Source organism: Brachycentrus maculatus, unplaced genomic scaffold (assembly GCF_059751285.1).
Source record: "Brachycentrus maculatus isolate JH-2025_06_01 unplaced genomic scaffold, ASM5975128v1 h1tg000144l, whole genome shotgun sequence".
Taxonomy (NCBI): Eukaryota; Metazoa; Arthropoda; class Insecta; order Trichoptera; family Brachycentridae; genus Brachycentrus; species Brachycentrus maculatus.
In genome coordinates, this window is record NW_028280897.1 from 775,343 (window position 1) to 793,160 (window position 17,818).

The following is a 17,818-nucleotide window of genomic DNA, read 5'->3' on the forward strand; positions in this document are numbered from 1 at the left end:
AAGTTTGTTTTTTGTTACAACAGCGTGTATTTTTATCATATACATATGTTAAAATGAAAAGCTGGCTTGTTAAAAGTTTCTTTTGATGAATAACTTTTTTTCAGGCATTTATAGGAACAGTATATACTTCGCTTGAACTTTGGATCGGTATGATACTACGTAAAAGTTTTGAAGTAAAAAATCGTAAATAATTGAACATTTTCAAAGTTTAACAGTGTATTTTGAGAAACATTTGTGAACCATTCGCTTTTCGAAAGCTTGTATTCGACTCGATAATACTCTATGGAACGACAAGATACAGGTATCGAACTGGACTTGGCCCTGCGACCACGCGCGCAGTGGAGGCTGGAAGAGTTGGCAGTTACGTTCGAGGGATTGTACCCGTGAAATAAATGAATAACCAAATGAAATTCCAGTATGCAGAAGAAGCTGAAAGCCGCGGCCGACGCGGAATATCCGGCATACGGCGTGACAGGACCGAACCCTCACGGGTCTCTGAGCCCCAGCGCAGACCGGCGTCTCGCGCACTCGGCCCAACTGTACCACTACCAACACCAGAAACAGCAAATACTGGCCATGGAGAAGTATTCACTCATCTCCGCAACTTAAGCATCTTTCTAGCACACGCGCCTCTTGTCTTGTGCCCACTCGCTTTTAGAATATCAAACCGCCCGGATGGCACAGCCCATCTACGCGAACTTTCGGAAGCAAATTGCAAATTCTACCACGAAACATGGACGTTTGAATGCTGTCTTGTGGTAATATTTTTTTTACTACGACACTTGGCTGTGTTTAGCTAGGTCTTGCCTACATTCGTAGAGCAGTACATATTTTTCAAATGTTTTTTTTCACATCCGTACTAGGGAATGAATCATTTTTAGTTTTTATTTTGTATAAATATATTTTTTAATAATTTTTAAAACCATTAAACTTTCGTATTTTTAAGGATAATTTTTAGCACCTTCATTTATTATAGAAGTAACTGTGCATAATAACTTTTTGTTATGTTAAAATGTAATACAGTATTATGTGAATCAATTTACTTAAAACAACCGCTTATTGTGCATTATTTTTTAATCAATTGATTGGCATAATAATGTACATATTGTATGTTCGTAGTGAACGTAGAATCTGTACTTTTTTTCAAATTGTTTTATACACTGATCGTCAACTTTCTCTATCTCACTTCTGTTTTTGTCTAATTTTTGTGTATTTATAATGTATTCGTTTTATAATACCAAATAAATTGATCATCACAAGTAGCACATTTATTCAGGTCCCTACAGAAGTTCACAGGATTTTTTTTTAAATTTCATTCCGTAACAAAAAGAGCTACCGCGTGGTGAGAAAAGGTAAAGTATATATTTAGTAAGGTGTTAGTTGCTTGAAAGCATTGAAGCATTTTGTAATAGGGTTTGGAAAAAGCAACGCATATCGACTTGGCCTCATCATTTTCGGATTCTATCTCCATCTCGCCAGTGCAAAACTCGTTTAATTTACCTAGGTGTACAAAAATACTGCGTTTTTATCCGGGCGTAACTTTGATTATAATTTTTGCTCGCCGCTTTGTCAGCTTCCGCGCCTACTAAAACACTTAAAATTATCTCGTTTCCAGATTTTTTTCAATTCTTTTTAAAACCAGCTTGATTTAACAACATTAATATGTATAAGTGTTATAATGTGGACCAAATTGGAAGAGATGCTCAACAACAACAACAACAGAAAACTATTTATATTCATCGAAAGTACAGTCTGTTCACAGTTATTTTATTTTTGTTACAGTTATTCTAGTTTTTTTATACTGCTAGATAAATTTCAAATTTATTTTACCTCTAGTTTTTTTTTATTATTTATAATGCCAAATAAATAATTAAAAAAAACTAGAGGTAAAATAACTGTGAACAGACTAGGCATATTACATTAGAATAGTATTATCATTATTCGGCATGCAATACCATATGGGAAAAGTTTTTTTAGTATGAGTGGTTTTTATCCGTAGTGTAGTAGTTAGTGCATTTTGCTACTGCGCCAGAGGTCTCGGGTTCGATTCCCAGGGCACTCAAAATAAATAAAGGTGAATTATTTAATAACACTCTGAACTGGTACTTTAAGAGTAGGACTGATCACATTTCCTTCAAATAATTAACTATGAAGATATTATAATATAACTTCCATTCGATGCATGCGGTGTCCTATACACCATTGGTTTAAAAAATAAGATTTTTTTTAATATATTTTTTTTTCACTCGAATTTTTTATATAAGTACTGATAAATTATGGTTTGGTCGACAGTAGTGATAGTAATAAGTAATATCGAGAATAGAGGAGGTTACAAGTAGTCAAAATTAGCATTTTTCCCGGGATTTGTCGCCATCATTCAAGTAATTTTGCATGTTTTTTTTTTTTAAGTTTACAATCGATCATAGAAAGGTCTTGTTCATGGTATTGCAACCCGAATGTGATATGCCTAGTTTGATCGAATGCGGGAGACAAGTTCTTTATGGATTTGATGCGCATTTCAGCCGCGGAGCTGTGGACGAACGCTTGGGATCGGTTTCGGACGCTGAATCTGATGACGAGAACGAAGAGGGAGACTACACCGTCTACGAATGCCCCGGATATGCTACCGTAAGTTTGTTTTTCTTATCCCGAAGATAATTTTCAATATTTGTTTCCAGCTTCCAATAACTAGAAATACTGCCGCTACGCTACTACTACAACTGCCGTAATAAAGTTCAAATGATCGCATCCAAAAACCGAATTAAGTAACGACTAGTTTTAAAGAAATTGTTATTTATTTCTTATTAATTCGTCCGTCCATATCTACCTACTAAGTAATATTATTGATTGATTCGGCATTAACTTTGTCGAATGACATGTTGATTTTTTTTTTTAAAATACTTGTGTAATACCACTTAATGAGTTTTATTTCATGACACACTAGTTTCGAAAACTACAGATATTTTCATCTACAAGTGAAGTAAAATTAAGGAGCAAAAATATTTTTCAGGTATATACATATATGGTATGTATACATGTTGGTAGGGTAATATACTTATTTCTTTTCTGTACATAAAGTTTAAATAAATAAATAGAGGGGACTTTTTGTAAAAGGAAACATAAATAATAATGGTGACATAAGTATATATGTATTTTGAAAAAGCATATTGTTAATTAACAAGTAGTTAATTTTTCTACTCATCTGTAGATGAAAACATCTGTAGTTTTCAAAACTAGAAATAAAACTCATTAAGTGGTATTATACAAGTGTTTAATTTTTTTAATCCACTTTCATTCCACAAAGTTAATGCTGAATTAATAAATATATAATATGATTTAGTTTCAAATGATCGCATCCAAAAACAAGTATTTTTCAAGCAAGTCGCTATTTAATTGTTTTTATTTTATTTATTTGACCGTCCATATCTACTAAGTAACATCCCCAAAAATGGTCACGAATTGCGAAACAGCGTAATCTAAGCGTCATCAATACGGAACGTCAAGAAAGTCTGTATTCCCGACCACGGATCGAGGACATCACGTGCTTCGGAGGTTGAGTGATTTACTGGAACATAATATAAAATCGTTGTGTAATTTTTATCAACAAAATATTATATTGATATTCCAGTGAATCATTTTAACAATTCATCAGTCGGCGGAGTCTTGGAAAAGCGAGAAACACAACAAAATGTACCGGATCAACAAATAATTGAACTTTATAGACATCTATTGGTGAAACTCGTAAGTTACGTTAGTTTTCTATGGATTCGAGGAAATTTTCGTAAATATTTACAATAATAGAAACGCCGGGAAACATTCCACTATCATCACGCTGCTTCCCTGTAGGGGTAGGCAGAGAGGATGGAGCGCCACACTCGTCTGTCCTGGCGTACACTAGTTGCTTCCTCTGCATTAGTGGACTTTTAACACGACCAGATCAAATTCTGGTCGTGCTCAATCTTTCTTGGCCGTCCTATTTCTATTTTTCCGTTGAGATTTGCCATATATACTCTTTGCCATTCTCGCATCATCCATTCGCTCCGCATATCCAAACCAGATCAAAGAACCTTTCTTAATATCTTCATTTATCCCTAACTTAACTTTAGATTCCTTTCTTATATCCCAATTATTACTTCTGTCGATTTTTCCACACATTCGTCTAAGGGATCGCATTGCAAGGGTGTTCACTCTAATCTCATTTTAATTTTGCCGATTCTATGTTAAGATTGCAAACATCAAATTTTGGACCAGTTATTTTTTAGCAATATTTTTAAACTTGTACGTCCAAATCTTTGTTCACAAATGCCAGATTTCATCCTTAGGAGCTGTTCCTATGAAGGACCTATTGACGTATCAACATAGATGAGGTTTATTGAGATAAGAATATGGAAATGTATAATTCTTCTTCTTATCCACACCCAACGGATCATAAGGCACTGCATTGTACAAAAGTAGCGATATAATAATCATTAAGTAATTGAAAGAAAGGTGATCAGTCTTTCGCTTCAGGTATTATCCTATGGTAAAATTAAACATACATATATTAGAGTGAAAAATTATTTATACTTATTTTGACTCCCCTGGGAATTAAACCCGGGACCTCCAGCAATGTAGACGAACACGCTGATCACTACGCTACAGACACATACAAATATACTTGTATAAAGTATTTATTAAAACCATTTAATGAGAAGTTTTACACTATAAATACCTAGATTTCCATATAACCATATCAATAGACTTCTTAGTCTATGTTAAGATGTCTTTAAAAAAATAAATAAGAACAGTTCTTAAGTCTAAAGATTATTTTATTTAGTGAAAAAATAAAAAATTAAATTTATTTATATATATATATATATATATACATATATATATATATATATATATATATATATATATATATATATATATATATATATATATATATATATATATAAACATAAAATTTTGCACGCCTGAAGAAGCTATGAGTAAAACCCTGCTTATACAATAGTAATATATGATTATAATTTGGTTTCAGACCTGCGAAATCGAGGTAAAGAACCCCCTGTACCTCGAGGCACCCACCCCGGCTACCCCAGGCAACGGCAAGAACACCCCCCGCAAGTAAACAATGACCACGAGCCATTGCACCATGACACGGAACCCTCAACATCCGATTGCAAACCACCCGTGACAGGCTAGTTTAAGGTTATTGAGAAATGAAGCTCAGAGCTGGATTTGTATTGCCGCTGTCAGTGGCTTACATCTCGCGAGTCCTTATTCCACTGCATCAGCAATACAAACTCTTCACTTGGAACAGACAGCCACTAAATATAACTTCTAGCTATTATCAATCGACTCAAGCATGGGAAATTTATTGACACTTTGAATAATCATATAAAATATTTAATCATAATATTATATAATAAAAAAACGTAGTTACCCTATCAGTCCCATATGTCTAATCAACGCAATATATTACGCAATTAGTAAAGTAATAATTTATTCATACTACTCTTAATATTAGATTATAATCGTGTTAGATTTAAATTCCGTTATATACAAAACGAGCACGATGGGTGTTGACAGCCACTTATGCCAATAAATCAGTTTCGATCATTTCACTGTAAGAATTTGTTAATCAAAGTTAAAAGCCGCGTAACTGATTGATAAAACTGAAGTTCAATTGTTTTGAGTGCAAGCTGATGACATAAAATGTCTATCGCTGTAAGCAAATTCAAAAATTTGTTATTGAATCCAAAACCGCCGGTCTGCATTTACATTTCAGAAATCAACAATAGAGCACAATTTCAATTATAACCAAATGTTCAGTCAACAGATTTAAATAATTAGTATCATATTGATTAGTATTAGCACAGAGTAACACAAGAGTGATTTTAACGCACCATTTTCAAACGACTCATATACAAAATAGACTTTTTGTATCCTAAACAAGTATCTCACACTAGAAATATTTGGTAAATTTCCTGCAAATGTCATTTTTGAAAGAAGAAAACATCTAAAAAATTAAATTTCCATGCAAGAATCAAAAAAGGTTACATAACCTTAGTAATCACATTTATAACATTCAATTTCACAACAAAAAAACAAAATTGTAAAACATTGACTACTAATTTGTGATTCTATGCCTGTCATTTATACTTAAAACATAAAAATTAATTTTAATATGGCAGCTCTTAAATACTAAATAAATTCATCATTCTGCGTATTTTAACATAATACTTTATACTTAAATTTAATAATCCTCTTGGATTTATATAAATATCTTAGCTAAGTAATAATTAAATGTTTAATAATATATATACCACAGATATAAATATATATATTTACATGTTATTAAATAAATATACTCAAATATATATATATATGTAAAAGTAATGATTTCAAAATAGCCAAGATATAATATAAAATTTTAAATAATATATGTCAAGCTTATAAAGATGTAGTCTAGGAGGAAAATATATCCTTGAATTATATAACATATATATTCCCATATGTAGAATTTGAGAAATCATTAAACTATTATACATTCAGATATTGTTTTTTTTACTACTAACCCACCTCTTTACGAACATCGTTCTAGTTAATTATTCAAGTACTTACTGGCAAAAATATTGTAAGTAAACACATATTATGAGAAAATATATACATGTTGAGTGTTGTTCAGTTTATTCCATTTGTTTGAATGAATAAAACACAACATTATTGCATTATTTAGTTCAAACAGTAAACATTATTCATATTTCTGCCAGTAAAAGGAAGATTCAACTAGTAAAACATGTACAACAGAATGGAAACAGGAATATGATTTCATACAATTAGGAAGTATGTCTTCTTGGGATAAAAAGACTGCTGACAATAAAACAAGAGTGAATGACACACTGCTATCAGTTGTAGCAATAAAAACCTATTAGCGAAAGCTAACACACAACAGAGTCAACCTTATTGTATGGAATTGAAGTACGGAGTTACCAAAGGGGAATTAAAGTAAACTTACTGCAATGTACTCAGACAAATGAGCAGCAAAACGATGTTTGATAGATGTTAAAATTGTGAAATAAGTTTAAAGCAGAAATTTTTTGTAATAATTGCCAGGTATCTATGAAAGCAGAAGAGTCGAAGAATGAATGTGGTAGCTTTATATTCTTAAAGAGACATTTCAGTGCCATACTTAGTCTTTGGAAAATTCGCGAGCATTGAAGTTGACAAACAAAACTACATTTGAGAAAGATTTAAGGAGATAATAAAGCACAGAAAGGACAACCAAATAATGGAGATTGACTTACAGAATAATCCCAGCAGTGAAAATTTGAAGTGCAGAAGCAATGAAGAACACTGAATATCGACGATCTCCAACACTAAATATCAAAAAGGTCCAACACTGAATATAATAAAACGTTCCTTTTCATAGAAGGTAGAGTTAAGCATTTTTGATTTGCACTGACCCATATACAGATAAATAGAAGCAAAAACTTTTTGAAAAATAATACGAAAACATGAAAAATCAATACAACATTTTCACTGTTGCCATTATTCACCGTTTACTTCAGACGTGATACGAGCAAGAATTTTCACAAACATTAGAATATGTCATTCTAATGATAAAATACCTGAAATGAAAAGGCATTAACTAACTATTAATATAAATAAACCGCTTTGGTGTTTACCAAGTACGTATTATAAATTTATCAGTTTCTTCTCAAACTTGAGGAACAGAATAAATCTTTCCACATTTAAAATTACTTAATTCAAAATAAAATAGACAATCTGACAGCTGTCAATCAAACTGTATGTTGCCATAAATATTAGTCATTTAGTACCTACAGGTAGGTACTCATAAAATGAGGAGAAAAAATACAAATTAGAATAATATATTCTGCCTGCCAATATTGTGTAATCAATATTTCCAAGAGAGTTCACGAAATGATTTATAGAAGCAATGGTAGGTATGGATTTATAGTTTTCTACTCCGGTAAATAAAAATATCCTAAATAATTTGTTTTTGTCTCCAAATCACTTTTTACATATATACTGCATTTAAACAACATTTAACTGCATTAAATAAAAACTCTCTTAGAGTATTGTTGTTTGAAATTTAAAAACGTGTATTAAAAGTATTAAAAATTTTCAATTCTTACGAATAACATAATTAAGTGACGTTTTTTCATTTTAAATTCCTTTTATCGATTACTAAAAAATTATATCCAATATCAAACTAATTATCTACACTCTGCTTCTCAATATATTTATTTACATATGTAGTGAAAAGAAACACCCTGTTTGACTTTTAGAGTTAAACGTCAAAATTAATTTACCGTGATTGTTTGAATGGAATTTGGTCGCAAAGATTATGGAAAAAATTATTTACGAGCACGATCAGTAAAAATTAACTTGGCCAAAAGCATAAATTCCATAATAATTGTTATTTTTCTTGCACAACTTGCTAAATACAGTAGTTAGCACTTTTTTTCATAAGGAAATCGTAAACATATTAATTCCAAATAGTGAGATACATGACGTCAAACTAAACTCTACATCGGAGTTGACGAAATAAAAATTATACTAACTTCACTCTTTAATTTATTTACATTCACCCTATTTTGTTAATTTTTTTAAAATTATCTTTCACTGTATATTCGTGCCCTACCGACATATTATTATTAAACTAGTTAGTGTCTGTGGTATAGAACCGATTGTGTTTATGGTATATTTCTGACAGTTAGCGGTTCGTACTGCGGTTTTGGTCGGCTTCATATTTCTTTTTACGGTGTTTTCGTGGGCGATTCAGTAATTTCTAAATCTTAACATTACCGTTTAGTAGTTATACTACAGTGTCTTAGTTAATTAATGCCCACAACTTAGCACAGGTGAAATATCCCACATTAACATAATTAAAGACAACTATCTTAACGTCTTTTTTAACTGTATTCAATCTTTCCTTTCTTCTTCTCAACTTTTAATGATTTTTGACTTCATCATTTACTTTTTTGTTCTTTACATTCAATAATAAACACGTTTCATTCAAATGTCTTTCTTCTTTTATTATATTACTTATAATCTAGCCTCGTATCTTATTCCTCAATGTTTTTTCTTCTCAATATAAAAGAAAAAAATTGCCAACCTCCATGTTTTTTTTTATTTATTTTTATAATTTCAACAAATATATGACTGTCATTTTCACAACGCCTGAAATAAATAGCGTTTCGAATCTAAACACATTTAAAAAAATATATTTTACATATGTTAAATTTAACAGGTTCCTATTAAATTTTACAATTGTTTGAAATGTTTAATAGATAAACAAAATCTTTTTCTCTTGTTTTGAGTTATCTTTTATTATGTAAATATTGAGATTTTTCTTCTCTTAAATATGCCAACAACTTTTAAAGGCTTCAAGAAGTAGAAAAAATATATAGTAATGCTTTGTTTGGGTAGCAAGCATTTGCCCAAAAGTCAACTGGCTTGTATACCAATTGTCCGTGCGCCAGCTGCTTGAATGATGTACTATCCAATAGCCTATTCCGGCATTTTGGGTAGTCAAACTCCTTGGTGTTTGTACATTCTATTTAAAAGATTTTGTATTTTTAACTTTAAATGAATTTTTTTTTACTTACTGAAGGACCACTCACTTTTTTTCAGATATCAATGAACAAAGAATGCATTAAGCTTTGTGAACTGCTTAAATTATGAATAATAAATAGGTAAGTCATTTCTTTATGATTAAAATAAAAGCACCCATCTTATTTTTTTTACAGCATAGCTAATTTTTTGTTCTAAAAGCATTACTCTGTGGTATAATACTATAAGGAACTCTTTATCATTCATCGTTTACTTTGTGATATTTCGTAATTTTCAAACTGAATTTTAAACCAAATTCTGAAACCAATCATCACGAAATAATAGGTGTAGGGTGGCAATAGCAGGAATCTTATATGTCCCTAAAATGCCAATAAAACTCAAGGTAAAATATACCAGACTATTGTCAGCCCCGCGATAATGGCTCTGAATGCTGGACTATTTATAGCACGTTTACCAGGCAGCTTAAGGCAGTAGAAATGCGAATGCTCATGTGGTCAGCGAGTGTATCATTGAAAGATAATATAAAAAGTTCACGCATTTGTGGGTAACATGGATGTGAATAACATATAAAGCTAGAAGAGAGGCAACTAGGATGGTAAGGCCACATAAGGCGGAGATCACTGGAACACATTGTTAACAATATCGTGTCAATGAATTGCCCGCAATATTCATCAAGAGGGAGACCAAAGAATACACGGATGATACAATGCGACAGGATACTGCGAAGAAATGGCCTGGATGAAGATGATATACAAAATAGAAGAGTAATCATGACCTTAGGACAAAAGCAGCCGACCCCAACAGCCTTCAGTGGCAATAATTGAGGACAGTGCCTGGAAGAAGAACAAATCATCATGAAGTAAAGTTTTACGTGGTATTATACAAAGTGAGCTTTGAATGATAAGGAGATTTTATTTCATGTTTTTATTATGCTGAATAAGTATAATCATAGAATGATGGTGCAAATAAATATTTTTTGACAAGCCTTTTAAATGAAATAATATATTTAACAAACATGTAATATGATGTGTCTATGACTTAAACTGCTGAATCTTAAGGTTCCTCCTAGGGTTCATTTGACTACATTATTACAATGTACCTTTAGCCTTTATATAAATTCACCCCATCTGAGAAATGCATTTATAGGCAGTGCCCACAGATGTAAGGAGAAAAATTTTGTACAAAACTAACACTAAAAGCTTTTAACACTAAAAGCTGCCAAAGGAACGCTAGAATCTTATCAGACCTGAAAAGTTTTCTTATTTCACTTTTCATGCTTATTACACGGTACTGTATAGAATCTTATCGGACTTCAATCGAATTTATTAAATAACTTTATCGACTTACTGTGGAGTGCGCTTTTCCATAAAAAGAACCTTTTCAAGTCCTCTTTCAACAATGTACGCTATGAGTTATCAGAATTTTTACTCCCTGTGATCTAGTAACCTCTACACCTATTTTTTTAATACAAAAGAAAGCACTGTATTATTTGCTTTTTTTAATTGAAAGGTGTAATTCAAGGGGTACATATGATTAAATATAAAACAGAGACAATAATAGAAAAATTCTGTCTCGGAAAACCCCTGGCAATATGGAACAGATCAATATCCAAAGTTATACTGTTAAGTATACTGGTTGGACTTCCGACAGTCTTAAGCATCGGCAGGTTGATCCTCTATTTCGAAATGTGAAAAAAATTTATATCAGGAACATACAAACCAATACTCTGCTTCATTCCAGAATTATCTGTCATATCATGTGACAATTGATAAATATGATTAATGAAATACGCATTCCTTCTAGTCATTAAACTTATTGTAACTAAGGATATTCTAAAGTCAGCGTTACATACCTTTCTAATATCTTCATTCTTAATTCTGGCATACCATCATTTGCGTTTTGATTTTAATGATCAGATGATAATTTTCAGGGGAAAAATCAGGCTTTTTCCCGCTGTATAATGGCGCATGGCGATATGAAATTTTCTTTGCTGGATAAACCACATGGACCAAGCATGCTCTAATTGAGGATTTTCTGCATTTCGATTCTGAAAAAGACTGTTTAATTGGTTTTGCACCAATTAGATGTTTCTATGTATCGTAGTAATCCAAGAAACAATGATGTTTTATTTTGATTTCCCAGATATTCTGAATTCTCTTTCCGAGCTACATTAGATATATCAACAGAGACAATGTATCTTTGTACATGAAGAGAACATGGAAGTCTAGGCATTTATGGGGCTAAAATCCTGGCATTTGCTGGCTTATGCGATTACTCATTATTGAACATACTCAGTTCTTAGAATTTGTATATATAGAGTATCTTAACCATTTTGGTGCTATGCTTTTATTAGCAAGTATGTATATAAATTGCTACAATTTTTTTTTGTTTATAGATAATAATTCTTTTTGCTATTATGCAAGTAAAGAATGATATTTTTATATCTTTAAAATAAACTTTTAACTTAACATTTAAAACAAAAAAAAAACAAAAAAAATACAAAATTATGCCACTTCATAATTATGTTTTCACTTACAAAGCCCATGTAGTCACTTTTTACAGAAGTTGAATTCGAAGATTAACTTTTTATTTGCATTTTTTTATGAGATAAACAATAATGTCACTTCCGTTGTTACTGTCCCCATTTATCGGAGCAAAGGTCTTGTCGTCCGTAGTGTTGCTGTCATTTCATACATTGCGATCATCGCGATGGTGAAAAATATTGATTCACTTTAAGGTGTAATTATTTCCATATGAAATACAGTCATCAAGACACGCGCCAACTGCAATATGCCACGCTCAAATTGTCGGATTGTGGTCCCGTGGTTAGTGTCGCGGACTCTTAATTCAGAGTTTCTCGGTTCGAAACTACTCTACCACAATTTGATACCTATTTCTAATAATGAGCCACTTAGGCTTACAGAAATTGTATGAAATTGAAATATTTGTGTAAGCAATAAAAAAAAACAAATATTTATTTTAACTTTAAAAAAAAACTCAAAAAATTGTAGCGCTATAGCGCTGCATAACAATTTACGTATATAACCTTAAGCGCGATTACGCTGGGCCACATTCCAACAGTTAACAACCGCTTAGGTATCTACGTTGTAAGTGCGATCTGTTTAGAACTTTGTGAAGTTAATAGCTGTACAGTTCTGCCATACACAATGTTTTAAGTATCCTTCAACCACATTTTAAATGCTTAAACATCTTGGTGGAAACCTAGGTGATAGTCCATAGTTGGCTTTCGACTGCATAGAGGAGCACTGAAAGGATTTATTATTGTATAATTTGTATGTGCAGATTCAGGTGGAAGTTTCTATTACTAAGGAGATCACGCATTTTAAAGAGGCATCTTCTCGCTGTTTCTTACCAGACTTTGATCTCTTTGCAATGGTTCCACTTGTCTTAAACCCAACATCTCAGATATATATAATAATATACCTATTCTGTTACATGATCTCATTCTGTGGACCACAACTGACAATTATTTATTTTATACTGACAATCATATATCGCTCACTCCTTTCAAGAACGTCATAAATCAAAAATCGTCAATTTTTAGTTGTGCGTGTTTTCAGAATGCTCAGAAAATGTTCTATATCCCAGCAAAAGAGGCATATTTTTAATTTAATATTTACCCGCTACAGGGCAGAAAGTGATGTTTTTGCATTTTGAAGAAAAGGTATCGTTCAATAATTTTTTGAAATATACTAAATATTTTTCAAATGGAGAAAAAACCTTCAGGTTTTACCTAAAAAGACCTGTTGCACAATAAAAAGTTCAAAAAGTGGCTTGATATTTATTTTTAATACATTGTATTATATTTTTAAACTTTAAAAATGTTCTCCTGAAAAATCAAGTTTTTTGATTTATGACGTTCTTGAAAAGAGTGAGCGATATTTGATTTTATACACATTAATTTTTATTTCCTTATTGTAAACAACCTATGTCAATATTATTCGTTATCTTTGCAAACCTCGCGCAATAATTATCTTTTGCAAAGATGCATTAAAAGTTATCTTATGTTTATGCAATTATTATATTTGCTTCAATGTTGTTCAATACTCGTATATCAAAGTAATCTTTTAACCTCCTATGACCTAATTTAAGAAAATAAGGTCGTCATAAATTCTATTTATTGGCAAAACATAATTTAATGTTTAATATTTTGCTATATTGTAAAATAATGATATTTATAATTAATCTAATTATTAGCGACTTAATGGGTATTACTCAATATTTTCTTAATACATATTGATAACACTATTGGGTCATATAAAAAGTCTCTGCGGTTTTTTGGTACATTTTTAACAAAATTTTTCTTTATTAAAAATGAAATTCAATCAAGTACGTATTGACCACTATTATAAGTGACCTTTTGCCATTTTTCGGGTAGTTTCATAATTCCATCGGAATAGAACTTCTGTGGTTTATCTACGAAAAATTTGGCCAAGTGATTTTTAGTGGCTCTTTGGTGGAACAATTTTTTACCATTAAGAGATTTTTACAGAGACCAAAACAAGTAGTAATCAAACAGTGCAAAATCCGGACTATATGGTGGATGTATAAAAACTTTCCAACCAAGTACCATTAATTAGTTCAGAGTCATCAAAGATGTGTGTGGCCGGGCATTGTCATGATGGAACACAACTCCCATTCTGTTGGCCAATTCTGGTCGTTCTTTCTGGATCGCGTCATTTAAACGGTCAAGTTGTGCACAGTACTGGACTGAATTGATGGTTTCGCCAGGTAACAACAACTCATAATGGACAACTCCCTGCCAATTCTACTAAACTATCAACATAACATTGTTTGCCGATAATCCAGGCTTTGAAATCGTTTGTGGAGGGTCACCAGCCTTTGACCATGATCACATGCATTTGATATTCTCGTATTTCACCAACTTTTTATGGTCTTTAATGATTCGCTCCAAAAATGGTTCAATTTCGTTGCGTTTCAGCAGCATTTCACTAATGGTGATTCGGTCAGTAAAATTTCTTTGCGTTAATTCATGTGGCACCCAAACATTGCTCTTCTTTTTGTAGCTTGCTCTTTTCAAATGATTTCAAACTGCTATGTGGTTGATGCTTAGTGTCTCCGCTATTTCTTGACAGCTTGCATGTCAGTCTTGCTCCACCAGTTTCAAAATTTCATTGACTTTTTCTATGACCAGCCGCCCAGAGGGAGATGCATCTTTGACATCGAAATTTCAGGAACTGGATCAAGCAAACAACTCCTTGGTCCTTTGTTTACTCAAAGCATTTCCACTGTACACTTCACAAAATTTTCGTAAATTTTTGCAATGTTTTTACCGTTTTTATAGTAAAAAAGCATCACAAAGCGTATTTCTTCAGATATTTAATAAATTTTCAAATCAATATAACTTTTTACAAAAGCAATGAATTGGATATCAATTTTTTCAAAAATGTAGACAAAAATGTCTTCTTTTAAGGACATGTTCATTTGAAACAATCAGGTGAGTATTGCCTGATATATCGCTCACTCCTTTCAAGAACGTCATAAATCAAAAAACTTGATTTTTCAGGAGAGCGTTTTAAAAGTTTAAAAATATAATACAAAGTATTAAAAATAAATATCAAGCCACTTATTGAACTTTTTACTGTGCAACAGATCGTTTTAGGTAAAACCTGAAGGTTTTTTCTCCATTTGAAAAATATTTAGTACGTTTGAAAAAATAAAAAAACAATACCTTTTCTTCAAAATGCAAAAACAACACTTTCTGCCCTATAGCGGGTAAATATTAAGTTAAAAATATGCCACTTTTGCTGGGATATAGTACATTTTCTGGGCATTCCGAAAACGTGCACAACTGAAAATTGACGATTTTTTGATTTATGACGTTCTTGAAAGGAGTGAGCGATATGGGCATCAACATCATCTAGTGGCAAAAAACTGCGGATACTTTTTATATGACCTATTATTTAGTTGCAAATGATATATTAAAAAGATAAAAATAATGGCCAATTTATAAAGCTATGTCATGAGAAATCTTCTCAAAGTTGCTCTAAAATATAAAATGTTTGTATTTTACGTTTTTACAATGGGACGTGTTGATAGTTTACGCAGTGCAATAAATGTCTATGGGTAAAAATGAAAGAGTAAATTTAGATATCGTTTGGAAAAGGTGAGTTTCAAATTTAAAAGGAAACTCAATAGAATTCTGGATAAATCTCAGATTTGGGGGTGAGTTGTTCCATGCAATGGGACATGGAACAGTGAATGGCTGGTACATATTTATATTAACAATACGTATTTATCATAAATTAATTTTTAGTAATCGGCTACCATCATGCCATTTCCCTGGAGGGTTAGGCGGAGATCATAAAACAGCACACTCCTCTGCTTCACGTTCATACATTATAGTTGGTACCAGGAAATTTTGTACTGCGTGTTAACTTTCACTGATAGGCTACTTTCTTCTACTTTTTTGAGAATAAGAGCTATCTTCCTCAGTCCTGGATATGTTTCTACCCCCAATCTTTACTCCTCCATCTGTCAAGTGCTCTCTTCATAATATTCTTCTAACCCTTATCCGCACCCAAAGGACACTGCATCATATAGAAACAGTGTTACCTTGATAGTTAAATACACAAAGGTAAGGTGATCAGCCTTCCACTTCAGGTAACAGTCGAGGGTCATATTAAATAAATATGAGACTGAAAAACCACTAATAATTATTTTTACCTTCTTGGGAATCGAACCCGGGACCTCCAGCATGGTAGCCTAGCACGCTAAGCACTACACTACGGAGGCGGACATAATATTAAGAGCACTGGAGATAAAAAAGAGCCTTGCCTTACGCCTTTCTGGACTTGAAGTTGTAAAGTGCATACGCTATTTGTTCATCAATAATTTACTAAAATTAAGAAAAAAAATACTTTAAAGAGATGAGTAATAATCTTTGAGCAGATAAGGATGATATAAATAATATTTTATTACCAAATACTGAAGTTAGTTATTTTATTACCAAATATTGAAGTTGAACTTTTCATTTTTAACTAACTAACCATCACGCCGCTTTCCGCAGGGGTAGGCAGAGAGAATCGAACGCCACACCACTCTGTCTTTGCAAACATTATTTGCCTCTTCCACTTTCATGCATATCCTCATACATATCCGACTATTATCTTCATTTTTTATTATCTTATAAATTCAATTTGATTTGACCTGTTCAGTACGTAGATATCATTTTAAATTTTTTTGTTGTGATATAGTTGAAGAAATATTGTGATCAAATATATGCATGTATAATGTGATCACTTAAACCAGCCGATGACAAGTCGTCGTTAGCCCTGTAAACACCCAGACTTCCATATTCTTAATCGTTTTTGTTGACATTTCAAAATATAAATAACTCCTATGTGTAGAAATCCAAATTTATGAACAACGATTTGGACACACTCAAAATATTGTGAAAAAATTGTCAAAAATCGTAAGGGTACTAAAAATATATGTACATAAGATACCACAACTACTACATGGTAGGCAAAGGGGATGGAACGCCACACTCGTCTGTCCTGACGTCCACTCCTAGTTTCCTTTACTTCCGCATTCGAACATCTATCATACATCGTTTTCCGCACATTCGTTCGAGAGATCGCATTTCGACTGCGTTCAGTACACTTTCATTCTTCGTTTGCTTAACTCCATGCTTCGCTTCTACACATTAGTGTCGGAAGCAGGACTCTATTGTGCACCGCCAGTTTAGCTTACGCTGAAGGGTTTTCATTTAGTATAACTGATGAAATATAATCTAACTCTATTATAATAAAATAACAACTATGTAATTTTTTCCACATGAATTTCTTTTGACCAGCAACCGGGTTTCGTCGTAACCGACATCATCAGACTGGTGTCGGTTACGACGAAACCCGGTTGATGGTCAAATAAAATTCATGTGGAAAAAATTACATAGTTGTTATTTTATTATATAAAATGCAGTTCCTCCATGAAATGTCAGTACAAAACTGAAATCTAGTAACTGTATTAAATATATCTATGTTTTTTGATGCTTGTCAGTCAAAACAATCTATTCGTACGAATTTAAACTGTTCATTTTGGTTTTTCTTTACTCATTGAACATAATAAAATTAACTAGCATTGATCTTGACCCGTGAGCGAGTAGGTTAGGTACATACACGTATATGTAATGTATGGCTCAGAGGCAGACTTGTCTAAGTCACAATTACATAAAGGATTATAAGGTTACGGT

The 17,818-nt window shown here is 32.2% G+C and overlaps 2 protein-coding genes and 1 long non-coding RNA gene across 6 annotated transcripts in view; 2 read left to right on the plus strand and 1 right to left on the minus strand.

Moving 5' to 3' along the window:
- LOC148308881 (uncharacterized) overlaps nucleotides 1-6,095 on the plus strand; it is a 68,711-nt gene extending 62,616 nt beyond the window's left edge. For 2 of the 4 annotated variants that reach the window (XM_088260945.1, XM_088260944.1), the window contains exons 5-7: nucleotides 417-584; nucleotides 2,523-2,628; nucleotides 5,021-6,095. In XM_088260945.1, the coding sequence (XP_088117071.1) occupies nucleotides 417-584; nucleotides 2,523-2,628; nucleotides 5,021-5,110 (364 nt within the window). In that variant the 3' untranslated portion in view covers nucleotides 5,111-6,095. The remainder of the gene's footprint in view (nucleotides 1-416; nucleotides 585-2,522; nucleotides 2,629-5,020) is intronic. The other 2 variants (XM_088260947.1, XM_088260946.1) reach the window with 1 other exon arrangement.
- Nucleotides 1-7,775, minus strand: part of LOC148308880 (uncharacterized) — a 73,367-nt gene extending 65,592 nt beyond the window's left edge. Inside the window, exon 1 of the long non-coding RNA XR_015837625.1 lies at nucleotides 7,290-7,775. This is a non-coding gene — a long non-coding RNA (uncharacterized LOC148308880). The remainder of the gene's footprint in view (nucleotides 1-7,289) is intronic.
- Nucleotides 7,776-8,694: 919 nt separating this feature from the next.
- Nucleotides 8,695-17,818, plus strand: part of LOC148308882 (WD repeat-containing protein 47) — a 157,235-nt gene continuing 148,111 nt past the window's right edge. The window contains exons 1-2 of the mRNA XM_088260855.1: nucleotides 8,695-8,870; nucleotides 9,643-9,704. The gene's annotated coding sequence lies outside the window, so the exon portion shown is untranslated. The remainder of the gene's footprint in view (nucleotides 8,871-9,642; nucleotides 9,705-17,818) is intronic.